Source organism: Columba livia, chromosome 5 (assembly GCF_036013475.1).
Source record: "Columba livia isolate bColLiv1 breed racing homer chromosome 5, bColLiv1.pat.W.v2, whole genome shotgun sequence".
In the NCBI taxonomy this organism is placed as follows: domain Eukaryota; kingdom Metazoa; phylum Chordata; class Aves; order Columbiformes; family Columbidae; genus Columba; species Columba livia.
In genome coordinates this window covers 40,363,170-40,381,159 of record NC_088606.1, presented here as the reverse complement: position 1 = coordinate 40,381,159, position 17,990 = coordinate 40,363,170, and the positions used below count along the sequence as shown (strand labels likewise).

General features: G+C 40.0%; 1 protein-coding gene across 3 annotated transcripts in view; it reads right to left on the bottom strand.

The window, feature by feature from the left end:
- The window catches only part of LOC102094164 (cytosolic phospholipase A2 epsilon-like), a 34,279-nt gene extending 16,507 nt beyond the window's left edge, over nucleotides 1-17,772 (bottom strand). Inside the window, exons 1-4 of one of the 3 annotated variants that reach the window (XM_065064557.1) lie at nucleotides 17,584-17,772; nucleotides 15,323-15,395; nucleotides 3,391-3,527; nucleotides 39-170 (exon numbers count right to left, since the gene is read on the bottom strand). In XM_065064557.1, coding sequence (XP_064920629.1) covers nucleotides 39-170; nucleotides 3,391-3,527; nucleotides 15,323-15,395; nucleotides 17,584-17,610 — 369 coding nt within the window. In that variant the 5' untranslated portion in view covers nucleotides 17,611-17,772. Of the gene's footprint in view, nucleotides 1-38; nucleotides 171-3,390; nucleotides 3,528-15,322; nucleotides 15,396-16,311; nucleotides 16,353-17,583 lie in introns of those variants that run through there. The other 2 variants (XM_065064554.1, XM_065064556.1) reach the window with 2 other exon arrangements.
- Nucleotides 17,773-17,990: the final 218 nt, after the last annotated feature.

Below are 17,990 nucleotides of genomic sequence, written 5' to 3'. Positions count from 1 at the left end.
TGTTTCCTTCCTATGGTCAAGGAAGTTTTATTCCTCACCTTTGGATTTAGCTGAAAAGTCAAGCGAACAGTTTCTCCAAGCTGGATTTTAGCAACATCAAAGAGGACAGTGAAGAGGAGGTCATCTTTAGTGACTATATTTTCATCATAGACTTTCAGCTCAAGAATGTTCTGTGAACAGAGGTACAAGATTAGGAATATCTCTATTCTGAGACCTTTAGGAGGCACGAGGTGACGTGCTCAGCATGTTAAGGAAGACAGAGAAAAGATGGGGAGAAGTGAGAGAGCATGCACAAACTTTTCATCCACACAGAGCTCAGGAAATGTATTCTGAACCTAAGATGTACTTTCGTTTGTTGCTGATTTTCCCCTGCAGAGTAATTTAAATAACAAAGGCTAGTAGAATCCTTGAATGGAGAGCTCCCATATAGAAAAGCGAGTTTGACCTTTAAATTGGTTTGAGGTCACCACTTTTCCCTGAACTGCAGGAAACCATCTAGTGGTCAGGACTTCATTGCTATTCGAGAAAAAAAAAATTCTTGGATATAAACAGTAATGAAAATACATTAAGAAAGAGCCATATAACTACTGCATGATTGCATAATAATATCCTGTAAATCATTAAACAGATCACATGAAGGTAATTACCATGGAATCTACAGAAGTTGCTGTGTTTTTGTTAAACTGGGGACAAAATGCACGGAAAGCATCAGAACAAAGGCTTGTTTGCATTGGATTATATTTTACAGCTCTCAATCTTCCTTCTTCCCACTGCACAAAGCTGCTGCACTCCCTCCTCTATTACATGCTTGTTTGGATGGACAGGATGGGAAACACCCCCCTGTGCCTGGTTTGTAGCCGCACACAGGCTGGCTCAGAGGTGCCTCCTAGAGTTGATGGATGCTTTCTCAGTGGAGAAATAATTCAAGTTCTCTCCATATATTTACCATCTCATTTTCAGGTAAATTACAGGTTCCTCTTACCTGGAAGATTTCTACTTGTCCATCATATTTAACTGAAACTTCCTAAGAGGTTCAGTGCTTATTGAAAGCACACACATGGTCTCACACAACACATGCATAGAATGAGTGAGCATGTGAGCTTTGCTGCCTTAAAAGTTCAGAATAAATCACAGGAACATCCATAACTAAATTTGATAGGTGATGGAATATACAAATATACTGAAAGGAAGATGATCCAGAGTCCGAGTATTCAGGGAGATTTTGAAATCTATAATTTCTGTGAGAAACTGGTAAATGAGAGATGGTAAGCTGTAGTAACTTGAGTATGCAGTTCTCTGTCAGAAGACAGAAATGCTGTTGCTCTTTAAGAACACATAAATAAATGCATCACACTATGTTCATACAGAAATACATTTCTCTTTGAGGCTGACAGGATCAGCAGTGGGTTCCTGGCTACCAGACTTGCTGAGAGAAACATACCGACAAGAGGCAGAGAGAAGCAGCTACAGCAGTTCAGTTTACAGGTCAGCCATAAATATCCTGTAAAGGATTACAGAGGACATGAGGGCAGCAGCACCAGGGTCCAGCTGCCAAGCAGCACCAGCCCTTGGTAGGGCTGTGTGCGGCCAGCTCCAGGTCAGGTGGCGTTGCCCTCCTGCAGCCAGGTAGCAGGGCCCAGATTACCAGCCCTGGAAGCCCTTCTTCGCCAACTGTGCTTTGTCAGTCATTAATCAAAAAGATGTCTTTCAGTGAACACTCCTGCTCCCAATGTGAACCAGCCCGACACACCCAAACAAGTTTTTCTCTACCACAGTGGCAGTGAATTGTATAATTTTACTGAACTCTGCCTCCCATGATTTAGCAAGATGAATGCCTTAACTACACACAAGACAGAGGAGAAGATAACCAGACCAGCAGACTGGCTCTGCTTAGAGGATAATGAGCAGAACTGTTGACATGTATGCAGAGTAACCTGTGAGAGCCTTAGCTTGGTCTGTTGAACCCAGACAGCAGCGAGGCAGCAGTGACAAACATGCCAGAGCACTTTGGTTGTCCCAGATCTCCTGGACACATTTTATCCAGCCTGCACTGAAGCCACCATGACCAGTGCCATGCTGCTGATGCTGCACAAGGAAAATTATTTGGGCTAATGCCACATGTCTTGTCTCCTGCTGCAAACTTACTGTAAAGTAAACGTAAGGTATTTCCAAATACAACTCCATGAAGGACAAGTTCAAGCAGCTTCCTGTGGCCAAAATATTTTTTTTCAGCTCTTACATGTGGTATTGAAGTTTTGAAAGACCTATCAGCCATGAATGATTGCAAGGCGCAGGTGTTCTGGTGCAATAGCTGCGGATCAGTGGGTGCTTGTTCCCAGGCTGCTATTCCCAGGCTTGCCATTTGCCTCCCTGTTACACCTGCAGGGCTCAGTGAAATTGTGCCTCACTGGTATTTTGAAAGAAGTCAGATTTTTTTTAGATCTGCAGCGAAAGTACAGGATGTAGGCCGCAGAACAACAGACACATTAAAGCTGAAAGCTGTACCAAACAGGACTAGCACCACCTAACTCTGTGGAAGGAAGCCCGAGAGCCTGTATCATGGGAAACTTCTGCAGACAAAGACAAGAAGGATCATTCACTGGAGATCCTCTGCTGTAGCAACACTTTGCACTCTTCTGACAGAGTGTGTTGTTGGAAGAGTTTATTGATGGAGGAGTTTATTGATGCTCAAGAGAGCTGCTGGACTAGCTTGCTGGTTTGGCAGCTAGCAGAAGTGCTTTTGTCCTACTCTGCTGCCAGCCCTAGGAAACAAAAGGTGCAAGTTGTAAAGCGGGGTTTGATTGCCCCAGGTGTGAAGTAAACTTCCCTTTGTGGATTCCTGGACTCTGATGTTGATGTTGTCTTTTGGAGAGAGTAGCAAATCTTCTTAAGCTCTAGCATTTGTCATCGTGATAAAAGCTCAGCTGATCTTTTGCAAACTTTAACTTTTTTGTTGTTGTTTTTGAGTAATAAGGGGTTTTTTTGTTTGTTTTGGTTTGTCTTCAAGTAGTTTCAAAGGAATAGTAAAAACATACAGCACTGTGATGCTTCCACTACTTAGTTCATACCTGTCTTTTATGCTCTTCAATTTACTCTGAAATTCTCACCTTTACTCTTGAAAAGCAGGGATTAAGGAAAGAAAAAAACAAACAAACAAACAAAACCCCAGTGATTAAAAAAAAAAAAAAAAAGAAAGACGAAAAAGTGAAAAGCGAAAGAACATTACATGAAGAGTTGTGAAATATCTTGACTATCTTTTATGATACTCCACATCCCGTTACCCACATCCTTGTAGTCCCTCACACAGATTTATTTTTATGGTACCTTACACACCAATTACACAATGAGATCTCTGGCCCAAAAGAAAAACACATATGCTCTGCATCTTACTTTTACTTGGCTCTGGATCCTGAAGCAAAATGTTTCATTCCACACTGGATCTTTGCAGTTCTTGATGGTTTTGGTCCGGACAGTCTCAGGGGAAGCAGTAGGCAAGGACAGGCTTACATAGCAATCAGCTTGACTAACTGCATTTGAAAATATATGTTGTAAATAACAAGTTACTGATATGTAAATAACAAATTATCTTAGAGCATAGCCTTAAAGCACCATGTAGACAGCAGACTGCAAAAAAGAGTTATTGTTTCTATTACTTTTCTTACAGGTTATTATTCAATAGCACTCGCTACTATTTGTTCCCTCTTGCAGGTGGGAGCTCTGATCATTGATGGAGATTCAAAAAGCTACTGCAATAAAGACAACTGGTAAGAAAAAAATGTGCAGAGCCAGTTTTATATAACAAAAACTGTTACTGGTATGTTGCCCGTTTGTTGCAAATCAGCAGATTTCTGTGATGGAGAAGAAAAGGGTTTACATTTGAAGATAACCTTTTTAAAGGGCAAAATGCTTGTTTAATACTTTGACCATTTAGACAAGTGGCTAACTTTGTCCTTTGCTCTTGAGACAGGAACAGAAGAGCCAAAGACTATCTGGGTATGAAGTATCTTCGCCCTCTGGTCTGCTGCCTTCACATTGCTGCAGCCCGGTCTGTGTAGTGAGCTGACTGCCTCACCCAACATGTGGTCACATCCCTCCACCATCAACAAATATGCAAAAATAGCAATGCACTTTTATCTTATTGATTTAAACTATGAGCCCTGATAGTGAAGAAACTTCTCATTTCTGAGAAAAGTGTTAATGTAACACAGGGTTGCTCAGTTAGCTTCAAATGTGGCATAAAATCTTCATAATATATGTGGGCTGCTTTAGGGTGGGCAACTACAGCTGTCTAATATCTTCAGCTCTAAGAACTTGTCTTGTAATCACAGTAACAGGTCAGATTTGGGTGTAATAACAGGCAGTTTGATACTGTGGGATACATGCTGAGAGGCAGGATGACCAGGTGGGTAACCTGCTGGGAAAAGGCTCATGACACGTTGGCTCCAGGCCCAGCTCTGCTCCAGGCTGCTAAGTCACTCTGGGCAATTGCTTCCATTTGAATGTATCTTGCTTCTCTATCTGCATTTCCCCATCAATAAAACAATGATAATGATCCTTTCCTCTTTTGTAATCTGTTTTCACATCCCGTGATTACAAACATTATACAAAAAATAACTACTGTTATTAATACTTCCACATGACCCACGAGAAGAGTGCCTTACCAGTAATTATGTGACTCTTTCTCTAGCAGTCTCTTGGTTCTTATTCCACACTTTCTTTAAACTTGTGGAGTAACCCATGTGGCAATGAAGAGGCATTGCTCAAAGCAATTTATGCAATCAGGTTATGTATGATTTATCTTTTAAGTCTTCTGAAACTGACTGAACATTAAACATACTCTAGTTTTTCAGCATGGATTTGAGTTTCTCCCTTATTGTCCACAGCAGAGAAGAAATGTCTTTAACATCACAAATGCAAATGTCTATAAGTCTTGTAAGTAATATTAGGATATTTTTAGACTTATTACTGCAATTTTAAAATACAGAATATATGAGATGTACCTGTAGATAACAATTTATTGGTAATAGAAGTTATAAAATATTTTCTTTCACTCTCTCCCCCACAATATATTCTACAATTCTTCCATTGATTTTTAACATTTGACAAAGATGATATTAACTTCATAGTTACTTCCTCAGATACTGCCAGAGAAGCAAGCAAGAGTCAGGGTATCTGTTTCTTCAGCAACTGTATCTGCCAGATACAGACTACTGATATGTGTGTTTTAGAGAATTTGCTCATTTATGGTGTGGGATATCTCTTTGTTTTACATACTAGCTATGGTTCCAGATTTAGAAAACAGGTATTTGATATTTTCAGAGTATTGAAGAAGCTCTGTATTTGTGGTTTATAATCTTGTACCTAGATAGAGCTCTGTTCAGTCTTTCATCCTCTCTGAACACAATAGACCTATAGCCAACTCGAGAAGTCAGTCCAGTCTTTAGCAAGGCTGTTCACCCATAATAAGCACAAAACCAAAGTTCAGCAACCTGATGAGCCACATGTAACACCAGTTCAGTTAGCAAACAGCAAGGTGTAAGTCTCAGCATAGCCCAGGACAAGAATGCAAATAGAACAGAGTAGAATAGAAAGGACTTTTAAGATCATGTAGTCCAACCATAAACCTAGTACTGCCAAGTCCACCACATTAAAACATGTCCCTAAGCACCACATCTACGCATCTTCTAGACACTTCCAGGGATGGTGACTCAGCCACTTCTCTGGGCAGCCCGTTCCAATGCTTGGTAAGTGAAGAATTATTTCCTAATATTCAATCTAAACCTCCGTTGGCACAACTTGAGGCCAATAGATGCAGATAGAGACAAATATATTTCAGCCTGAGAACAAGCAATCACAGCCAGGCCACTGCATGAAGAATAACAAATTATGCCCCAGAATTACAATGTTGCAGAACTTATCTGGAAACTTATATATATACAATAAAAATTTAGATAAATCTTGAACCAGATCCCAAATACACAGTTGTAAACACAGGTGCAGGTGGTGAGATTTATCACTGACATCTCTTTGCATACACTTCTAGCCCTGGACAGGGGCATGTGGATGGTCAATGCCCTCCATATTCCAGTTCTCTTCCCTCTATTCCTCCCTCCACCACAAAAGGCTTTAACTTTTACTAGCTATTAAAATTAAACATGTCCAGATTGAAAGTGATTGACTTAGCCTGGCATAGAAGAAGGAGCTGAAAGAATTGTGTTTGCTAATTCAACAACAAAGACTATCAAATAGTATGGTAATAGTCAGTTCTGTAGTGTCCAAATGATTGATATAAAGAAAGCAATGATCAATGGTTCTGTGTGGCCAGAGAGAAATAAACAAAGATGAATAGTAGGAAAACTGTTACAGCTCTAAGAGAGCGAGCTCCAGCGAGAGGGATTTTATATATTCCCTAGGTAACTCGTTTCAGAGGGTACCGGTACCCAGATATGTATCAAACAGTGACAGACAAGGTAAACTTGATCCTGCTTCTGGAGAAGAGGACCAGTCCCGGTGAACCTACAAAGTGTCATATGGAATTGCTGCCACGTGATGCCCATGTTCATGCTGGAAAGCAATAAACAGAATAATCATGTCACATCAATTACATTGCATGGAAACCAACTAACCGGTCTCCCTGCCAGCCTTGACTGTCAGGGAAGGAAGTGGTGGGACATCCTGACACTGTACACCAGCCCAAGAGATCAATTCCCAGATATCTGGGCGCTGCCTCCAAAACAATTGCAAACCTCCTTCTTTGACATGTATGAAGTAAGGCAGTAAGTTCATTGCAAAAGTTGCCACCTTTCCTTTCCAAATACATACAGGCTCCAAGCCACAAGGCCCGAATTAATATCTAGAGCCTCTGTGTACCATCCCAGCATAATCATCAAAAGAAAACAATACAAAAAGCAACACAATATAGTGCAGAGATGCTCACAGACAGTTGTGCTACAACTTCTCCTATCTACCCCAATTCTTCCCTGAAGCAACAGGGGATAAATTATCTTACCTAAATGGCATTTTGGGTACATGTAGCTGTTCTTGGAAGATTTGTACATGCTAACAGAGGCACCTATGTCATTAGATCACCCTATATATGCTCTCTTTAGATGAAGTGGAACTAGAAATCATGTATATCCACAGGTACACCTGTTTTTCAACTTTTCATAAACATTGCTACTCTTTCACTGTCCCCACTCTCAGAGTGTCAGTCAGTGGAAACCAAAAAGACATATTTTTGGCCAAGAGGTATTATTAAGAAGTCAGACTTCCTTTGTTCCACCTCAGACCCTCCTGTGATGATACGTGGTGCAACGCCACATGTATCACTGGAAAATATTTTTTAGGCTTTTCTTTCATTTCCACTTGAAAATAAATTAGTCAAAAAACAGGTGTTGGCCAGACCTTGACACTGTTGATGCAGACACTGTGGGTAGTTAGAACTTCTGAGCTTGTGAAGAAACCATTATCAGAGGGAAACATTGTGGAAACAGACTAGGAAACAGGCTGCAAGCAGTACACAGAAGTGCCTTGGATTTCAAAGAAAGCGGGAGTGGGAACAAAATCAGTACTAGAAGCAGCTGAACCAACAGATTAACACTCACGAATTTTCATTCTTTGGCAAGTATTCTCAAGAATGTTATTCACCCAGTAAGGGAATAGAAACAAAAATGTTTTAAACATGTTGCTAGAACTAATATAGTTTTTGGCTTAAACATCATTATTTTGACTCAGAAATGCCTCTGAAATGCTTTATTAAAATGTCTATGTATGGTACTTTTTGTTGCTCTCTCCTCCAGTGCGATTTTTCTCAACAAGCAGGAACAATATAACATGGGAGATGTAATCTTGTGCAGGAACTGAGACTAAGCTGCAGCACTGACAGTGCATTGCAGTAGTAATTCCAATTTGAATTTTTTTGATTGAGATTCAGAGTTTTTAAATCAAAACTTTTCTACTAAATAAACAAACTTAATGGCAGGGACACTTCCTCCAGATATCTTTTCTTTTAAGTAAAATTTGGTACTGAATGGGAAGCTACCAAAAGGCTGTAGCTCAGTATGATAGTAAGGACAAGGTCAGCTGACTGGCATGAGATGTTCCTCCTTTCCTGGATCTGGAGTGCCTGAAAACCAGAAAGCATTCTCCAATATGAGTGAAGTTAAAAATATCCCAAAGTCTCACTTACAGGAAGCACCTAGCATTGATAATCCATAGGAGATTTCTGTAGATTACGTACACAGAAATTAGATAGCTGTAGAGGTTCTTTGCTTTTTCTGTTGTGGGGATGGAAGAGTTACGTAAAGGAAACAGCACGGAAATAGTAAGTAAGGCATATCATTATAACTACGTGACAAAAATAGGGTAGGGTCATCTCATTCCCTCACATGATGGCCTGCAGCAGCCAATATGAAGGTAAGGACATCTATGTCGATGAGTTAATTTGGTAAGAAAAATTCCATAACATATAGGAATAACTCAGTGGAAGCAAGAGTGTTTACACTAAATGGGTCTTCGTGTGCCTGCGAATTCAGCCCAGAATCTTTAAATGTCAGTCACCATTTTGTGAACAGAATTTTAAACCTACAGGGCATAACATACAGGTGAAGATTATGGTTTGATTGTTTTGGTTTATCTGCTAAGGAAGGAGCTCATTCAGCTTGGATTAAAAGCTTACATTGCAGCAATGGTTCATCCTGACATGAATACTGTGACAAATGAGTTGCCAACATGCACTTTGCTTCTGAGAGCCAAGTCTTCACATTTTATATGTCTTTTCTGCAAAGACATCACCATCAGCTTCTTTCACATAAAAGTAAGCCACAGATAAACACACAGCCTCCAGACTCTCTTTTATCACAAGACTACAGCTAATCCTGTTTCCACAGTGAAATTAAACGAGCTCTTATGCTGGCTGGAGTCCTAAAGGTCTCCCAACTGATCTAGCAGTCTACAGCAACTTTCCTGCAAGTAAGAATGATGAAAGCAATAAGAATAGGTATGTACATGATTTACAAGGAACACTGATATCCAAGACCCCTTTTATCTTGTTTTCATTCTGGAACTGAAACAGAACTCTTTTAAAAGGAGTAGTCAAGATTGGTCCTGAACAAACAAGAAAAGATTAATACCTTTTCCTGGCACACATCCAAGAAAACTGCCAAGTGAATAGCAGAATACAATGTAAGCAAGCACCAGCACCACCATTTGTGAGTGAATCAAAGTTTCAATGTTCACTGGCCACTACTGCAGCACTACTTTACTGGCTCCTGCTGAGAGTACAGTCATACAAAGTGCCTAGGACAGAAGCCATGGTCTCACATGGACACTCACAGCCATGTTACATCTAGCCTCTTCTACTTTATATTGGCCTCCCACATAATAACAAATCACATCTGGGTTCTTGGTCCTTATCTACAAGGTAATCAATGTCCTTTCTTCAGCAAAAAGGTTGCCTGAAGTTCTTCTCTGAAGACCATCAGTGATAAAGGTCCTCAAGCTCCGTGGATCTTGCCTGTGGGTAAGGCTTTCCCTGGCACTGCTCTGAGTTTTCAGAATAAACTTCCATGAGGTCCAAGACATAGCACAGGCCTTATCACATCGTGCCTTTAGTGTACAGCTCATATCAGCAGCACACTTCATCCCATCTAGATGCGTGTGAAAGAAAGCACAGATGCATAAAACAAAACAGGTTTCTGCTCAGAGAGTATGGGAAAGAATGAATCACTGATTACAGGTATCAGTCACACTGCTTAATGCATAACTGGATGCAGAGCAGATACAGCTGTTTTGATGAAACCAGAACAGCCAGGATAGAATTAGAACAGATCCTGCAGGGTCATTAACGGCACATAAGAAAATCTACTGGAATCAATGAACAAAAATGCACTTAAATGTATTTTTCACGATAAAATACCAAAGATGAGAAGTTGTAACTTCTTCTCCTCATCAAAGGAATACCTTGAAAATCCTGAAGCAAGTCCTGCAATAAGTAAATGTCTGTATCAATATTCATATTGTTTATAAACTTCTTTGAATGTCCCACAAAACCATTAATAGTCCTATAAACACAGATCTGCTGGTATTCAATTTGTGGTTGATGTTCAGTGTCAAGCAAAGTAGACTTTGGTCTTTAACTCAATACATCTTTGTAAGAAGGATATAGAGTAAAATATGGTCCTTATCAAGGATGATAAAAAACGCCAAGGTACAATAACTTTTAAGAAGATGTGGAAGATTGTATGCATGGAAAAAGGCAATACTCAGCTTAGTTTTTTAAGTGGTGAGAAGGTGTTATATAGGTCAGCCCAAGAAATCAGTAAATAAAGAAAACCTATTCGGAAGTCAAACCATATACTTCATCATCATTATCTGTTGACAACTGCTGAAGTTGCTTAATTATGTTTGAAAGAAATTGCAGGCTAGTCTTGTGCTGTGATATTTTCCAGCACAGCACCTCATGAAATGTCTCAGCTCTTGCAGAAACATCCATCCAGGTCTGCTGGAACTTTCCAAGTACAAACTAGAAAGTGATGTCCTCAGCAGAGTCTGCCACTATCTTTTAACTCTGCAAGCCAAATGGCAGAGGAGTGAAGGTTCATTAATTGCTGCATGGATCTCTGTCCTCTGAAAGCACCATGTGGTTGTACATTGCTGCCAATGTCACCTACTCATTCCAGCCTCTCTTCTCCACCCAAGCTTCTCCCTTGTTCATTGCCATTGCCTCCAGCCTTTTCAAACCTGTTTTAAAACAGGTTTTGACATTTTATAAAAGAGTTATAAAACATTTTATAACCTGGTTCAACCACGTGTTAGGTAGAAGCCTCCTGTACACAAGAAAATCATGAAGTCTACTAGGAACACGAAGTACCATCACAAAAGGCTTTCAAGATCAACCCTGTTCAGTGAAGGACTACAGCTGCAATACCACCTGTGTGGTACAGTATTAGAGCATGGTAGCTCCTCTCACCTTTGCCTTTGAGACAGAGATGAGCCTAACATTTACCTAAGATCGTTCACTGCTTTTGCCAGTCCTTCAGCCAGTAATCATGTCTTCCTCTTAATGCCTCTGTGGGGCATCTAGTGCCCTTGCTGGCTTCCTTTCTTTAGAGATGAGGAACTAGGGTTTTAAAGAAACTCATCTTCTCCAAGGTTATACCAAGAGTTTGGAGGAAGTCATGGGGCAACATTACATCTAATACCTTTAACCACCAGAACAGCTTTCTCTTCTTGCACACAGTATACAGAAGCCAGCACAGTTGCAAGAAGATGCATGTGTACCTACATATAAACCATTGACACCTAAGCAGTTGTAATAATTTCCACAGCTGTAAGGAGGTGCCCTGACCAAGCTCCCTAAAGAAATAATGTATTAATTAACTCCTGCATTATACACAGCATTGTCCTTGTTAGTGGCAACTTATGACACTATGAAGGCACAGCACAGGCCTTTCATCTCCACACTTCTTACTATGTATACAATACAATAGCATACAATATACGCTATGGTCTATACAATACACTCCATCACAGATTTTCTGCCAAAAAGACATTAAAGACTTGAGAAAGGGAAAAAAGCTCAAAATGATCTCTTAGACTAGAGAAAAAAAAATGGGTGATCTGAGTGAAACTACGTCTTTACATGTATTTAGATGGTAGCAATGAACTGAGGAAGAGTGGGAGAAGAGCTGGGTAACATAAGCAAATAAAACCAAACAGATGATAGGATGGAAAGGAGCAGAGATTGTTAGCAGCTGTACCTGTGAAGCTGGTTCACATCATATTCATTGAGTTTACCCATTAATTTGTTACTCACATTATTAACTGTGGTTATGACTCTGTTATTATAAACATCATTCAGGACCAGGGCTCCATTTTGACAGGTATCTTAGTAATTATGCAATTAGCTTTTGATCTTGATCTAACCAGCTTACAATTACAGTAAGAAAGCCCCGCTTCAGGATATGACATCACAGGGAGGAGCTTCTGTTGGTTAACAACCACTTTTATACCTGTTTGTTTCATTTTCTCAACCAGTGAGGAAACCCTTGTTTACAGGCCTTGTTGTGACTTGGCGGGTATCCACATAGCTGCTTCTCTGTCCTTACGTAGATTCCTATGGCCAAGCATTTGTCCTGGGCTGCTTTTAGGGTTTCTCAAAAGTCAGTAACCACATCCATCTTGACAAGGAAGTGATTCCACTCTAAAAGCAAACATGCCATTAGCACTGGCCAGTGCAGGCAGCTGCCTACTGGCACTGCCCCTGCTGCCTGCCTGCCCCCTTTGCTGCTGCCCCCTCACATCACTGCTGCAGGCAGCGGAAAAGAAGTATACACAGTTCGTTGTGTGTGTATCTTCAGCCAGTCCTTTCTGCACACCATATTTTCCCTTGGAGAACACGGCAATGAAAGGGTATTCATTATTACAATGATGTTACACAAGACTGAGGTGATACAAGGAAAAAAATTATCAATGCCATTTTCCAACTCTTAAAATCAATGGCAAGTGTAGTGTTGGGAGTTTGCTGTTAAAATTACAAAGCAACAAGGCCCAGATTGAACAGTCTAGTCAAACTTGAAGATGAGTCTAAGGTCTTTATCTGATGAGAATGCTGCTTGAGATTAGCTTGTCAAATTAAAAAAAAAAAAAAAAAAAAAAAAGTAGCTCCAGGCCATTCCAGGAAAAGGTTTCTGGAGCCTTGGAATTTGCTAAATACAAAGTAGGGTGAGCGGCTATTTTTAAAGGCTTTTTTTGGTTGTTACCTAAGGGAATACTTCTGTGAAATACACATATGTAAAAAATGTTACTTTATATTTTACTCATAGCCCATGAAACAAACAGATTTCTCTCCTATAAGTGCCAGTTTGCAGCATGGAAGATATTTCTTTTCCCTCCTGGAAGACTGGTGAACTCTGCCACCAAGAAAAGGGCTGCAGTAAACCAGATTTGCCAGATGTGTGAGGTGGCTTGTGCCCAGCTGTGACTGCAGTGACAGCCTCTGAGAATCAGACTCTGACTCCAGCAAAGCAGTGATGACTCTTTGTGAGTCTTTGCAGTTTGAATTATTTCTGTGCCATCTTTCAGCTCTCGGTCCCTCATCTCTGTCTCCCTTAACTTTAAGTTGTATGGAAGTAGTGATTGAAACAAATAACTGTGAATTGGAAACATAACTGATCCTTCTCCTAAAATATATCTTGAGCTAAATATATTCAAAATATTTACAAATATTGAATAAATACACAAATTACATGACAAATACATTCCCACAAAAATATTCTTAAAAAAAAAAATAATTTTTGAGCAAAGACTCATTTTAGGCAAGTAAATATCTACAGAAATACAGATATGTGGGTCTAATTAGTTATCTTTGTTTTCTTCTTAAATCATGGTTGGTACATTCAAACAACTCTATTCATGTGCAATTAAATGCATAGATTAGGGTTCCTCAGTTTGCTTTCAAAGTCTCCACTTGTGTCATTGGCCATAAATATACTTCAGCCTGAACCACTCTGAATTTGGTATAGACTACAAAATGAACATTGCTGTACATGTCAATACCTCTCTCTTCCATGGCAGAGCCTTTTAATGGGTGCTTTTGGATCTCTTTCTCTGAGGACTTCTCTCATTGTTTAGCTGCTAAAAGCTTTATGCACAACATTTTTGTTAAGAATAGAAGAGCCACCATGTAAATCTTCCTACTACACTCTCATGCTGTTTTTCTAATCCAATTAATGCTTTTTTAACAGAGTCTCATGTCTCATGATGTGTATCACACCACCTGGCATGGATCCACTAACAAAATTAATTGCTCTGAGAGAGCATAGAGGTATAGTGCAGGCAAAGACTCACTGGCTCTCTACTGTGCCACAGGCAACTTGCTCCTGATTCTCAGGGGGAAATAAATCATGGTGCTCTGTTGCACAATGAGGAAAGGCAACTGGAATAGAGAATTGAAGAGACTGCTCCTCTCAGGTCCTGGCACCTCGCACTGTTTCTTTTGGCTGTTGTCAGCAAAGACCTTCCTCTACATCTGGCTTTGAAAACAAAACCCCAGTGATATAGCTTCATACCTGCAATCAGGCAGTCAAACCTCTGCTCAAAATGAAGATAAAGGATAAAGACTAATAAAAGATAAAGAGCAAAGATAAATAACTATGGGTTTCTGGAAATTCTTTGCTCCTTAAGAACATAAAGTCTGAACTTCCCAATCCTTGTAAAATGCTGAGAAAGAAATAAACATCCCTGATTTTAATGCCAAAGACAGATTATCAGGTAATCAATTCTGTAGGTGGTTATCTTGATGCAATTGGCTTTCAGGGCAATGTAGGAATTCCCTTTGGCTGGTATTGTTTATGCAAGAGAATAGTTCAGGCGAGGTTAAAAAGACAGAGAGGGAACCGAACCACCCTTTTGTTCTTCTCTGGAAATGTGCTGTTTTCAAGAAAAGGCAATATTCCTGTGTGAGGCTCAACAGTAGAAAAGCAAAAATTTAATAGTAATCTCTACAGAGGCAAATACTCTTGCTGAGTTCACTTGGTCCTACTTAATATTAAAAGGCACATACATATTCACTTCCTCTCCATTGCATTCCTGCCTCATTCTTTCTCTCTGAAGCAGATATTTGAGTTGACCGTCAGCTCACTTTCTCATACCTAAGTAACCACTGAGATTCTCTCTCTTTCCTTCCAGTTCTGCCCATTCTACTAAATCCTCAGAAATATTTCAATAGTCCTGGTTTCGCCTTGTAAGGCTGATATTTCAAATACATTTCAGTAAACACTTGACAGGAAAGAAAAAAAAAAAAAAAAAGTTGTGTTGTTTGGTTTAGTTTGTTTTTAAACAAATAAAAATTCAGAGGTGCCTGTGTGTATTTCTACTGTCTGCAAAAAACAAACAGGTACAGAAGATGATACTAAAGTTCCATGTTACCCCACAGGCTCTGGCAGCCACTTGACATCAGTGCTGGTGTTTTTGTAAAGAAGCAGAGGTGCAGGCTGCATCGTAGCACAGAAAAAACTGCAAATGAGAATTAACAACTAAGATTGTTCATCAAAACTGGCTCTGAAGTTTGTCAGCTGTTAAGATACTTTACAGGATACCACAGTAGACCTTTGATATTTCTACTAATAGTAACACTCTGTAAACTGGAAGACATTGTTTATACAAAAGTGCATTTGCATTCTAAGAACAGTCCAAATTCAAATATGCATAAATATTTGAAACCATGGTGACACGTTGTTCACAGATACAAGTTACAATGCTTGCTCATACTCTGTTTTCAGAACTGAACTACAGAACTGCAAGGAAAGATAGGGATACTCACACAGATCTGCCTTTCTCAGGTTTCTCATTCTTATGATTTTTACAGAGAGCGAGTAGCATGGGCATTCTTCACTCTGCAGGAAAATTACAAAGTTATTACCTGCATAAATATTAACTTGTTTATGCTTCATAAAACATGCCCTCCCATAAATGCATGTTGCAATTTTCAAAGCCATGCAGCAAAATTTGAAGATTAACTACTTACACTGCTTTGGAAATTAAAACCATGTCTATAAAGAGTTTAAAAAAAAAAAAGAGGTAGAAAAAGATAAAATATTCCTCTGTCTATGTAGGCTGTTGACAGGAGAAATAACAGTAGACTGCATAGCACAATAAAATGGTTTTAAATAAAATCAGTGCTTACATTTTGTGACAGAATATTTTAATTTAAAATAAATCTTCATCAATAATTAAGCTGGAAAAATAAGCTAGCAAAAATGAGTGGGCATGAGAAACCCCTCTGTTAAACATCTGTAGGGAAAAAAAAATCAGTTCTCTTGAAAAACTGAACTTTCACATGGAAAACAGATAATTTTATTTAGTAAAATTTCCAGCTTCCCTTTTAAAACCTTTATCAGGAACTGCTTCCAGAAATGGTGGATAATAAATACATGAAAAACTGTGAGTTGTCCAGCTATTGTGGTCAGGAAGAAGAGAATGAGGGCATACAAAAAAAACATTGGGAAACAGAAACAATCCATGGTAAAACACATCTTCATGATGCTGTAGTTTTCAATGTCTTAGTTATGTTCAAGAGAATCATGACCCTGAAGGAAAATGAAACTGTTCGGCTCAGCACCACCGCACAAATGCAGCAGAATCTCCACAAAAGAAAACAACTTAGGAAGAGATGTTAACAAAACTTCTCCACCTGAAGCAGATGATGGATATCTGCAAAAAGGACCATCAGCTGAAAAGTCAAGCACAGAAGGAAAGACAAATAACTAGACACAACTCAAACAAATGGTTAATTATTGCAGGTTTTATTACCTGAAAGATTTGCTGTTGCTTCACTGGAAGTCATTACCTACCCCCTCTCCACTCTCTGCTAGCAGAATGACTCCATTAAATCCTTCAGAGGGATTTTGTCACTCCCTTTCTTTTTCCACTTAGGAACTGAGCCAGCTAAGAAGTTGGATGCAAACTCCCCTATCACTCTTGAATTACGATAAGCTGACCTTAGTTTGTATTTTATGTCTCACTCCAAAACAGAAGGTCATGTTTTAATGTTTTCCATCTGGATTCCAGTTCTCATTGGAAAAAGTGTCCTGCTTCCCCATCACCGAGAAACCTCTGCTTTTATTCATGAGGCTGTTTCGGTGGTTAAGGGCAGGGGGATGAGGAGAGAGGACAGTCCCATTCCTTGCTATGTACACTAAGTTTCTGCACAAAGACCATCGCCAGACTCTGTACTTTACTCTCCCTCTTTTCATAAGGATGAACCAGTAGATCCTGTGTTTCTTTAACCAGTTTGGTTAGACATTCACACTTTCTGTTTCTTAAGTCATGGGGATCCCGCATTTGAGGTCTCCAAGCATCAATGCACACTTAGGCTAACACACACCCATATTAGAGAGAGAAACTCTACAATCTCCATTTTACAGCAGGGGAAGCAGGGCACAGGATGATTTAATAACTTACTTATAGTCAGACAACAGATTAATTTCAGACCTGAGGAGAGGGCAGAGGATGTGACTCTCTGAAGCCCAACAGACAGTTTTAGGGCTTTCCCTGTCTGGTTATGTTCCAGAAAAAAAAAAATTTAGTCTCGGAGATTATGGTCAAAGGCAGGTCACACAAATGTAAAACTAGGACCATCTTTGTGTCCATGATTAATGACTGTTTTTAGTCAGCGTCTTTCCTGCATACACCACTGCCAGGTAGTTCATAGCAAAGCTACATGGGCACAGCTTGTGACAATACTCATCGCTGGCAGATGCTGGGCTGTAGAAGAGCCCAATTTACATAATACTTTTATCAAACCACACATTCAGTCCAAATCCACAGCAAGCTCCTTTGGGGCACCTCAAACTGCTTCTCAGCCTCCACGTGGATCACTCACTGCAGCTGAACTGCCCTCCACCACCAAAAGGGCTTCCACAAGGCAGCCAATATCAGCAACACTATCAGTCAGCATGACATAAATAAGTAAATACGTACATTAATTTGGACTAACAATTCCCAAGTCCTCTTCTAGGCACCAGAATCCCAGTCACAAACCCACCTTAGGTCATCTTCAGCTTCTGGTGAATTCAGTCTTACCTCATGAGCACTCCAGTATGATCCCATCGTGCTCCCCACTGCACACAAGTCTGATATGCCTGTCACTTCAGCATTAGAGGCAACAGCTGGCAGTGACTCACAGAGTACCTCTGCAGACTTTAAGGAGGCACTTGCTGAGGAGCAAGTGGCTTATCCATGCCCCACCTTCCTCACTGCCTGAAAGGGAAAGTATGAGGAGAGAAGGGTAGGGATATTTGATAGCAAAACACCAGAGGTGTGTGTTGAGAGAAGGCTGTACGGACCAAGGTGCCAAGCGTTATTAGCTATACAAGATAAGGGAGTGATAACACACAGCACTTTCGCAAGGATACCTATGACCTGGCAGCCTAAGCAATGCACAAGTCAGAGAAGATAATAGCAGCCGCCTATAGGCTGGAGGAAAACTA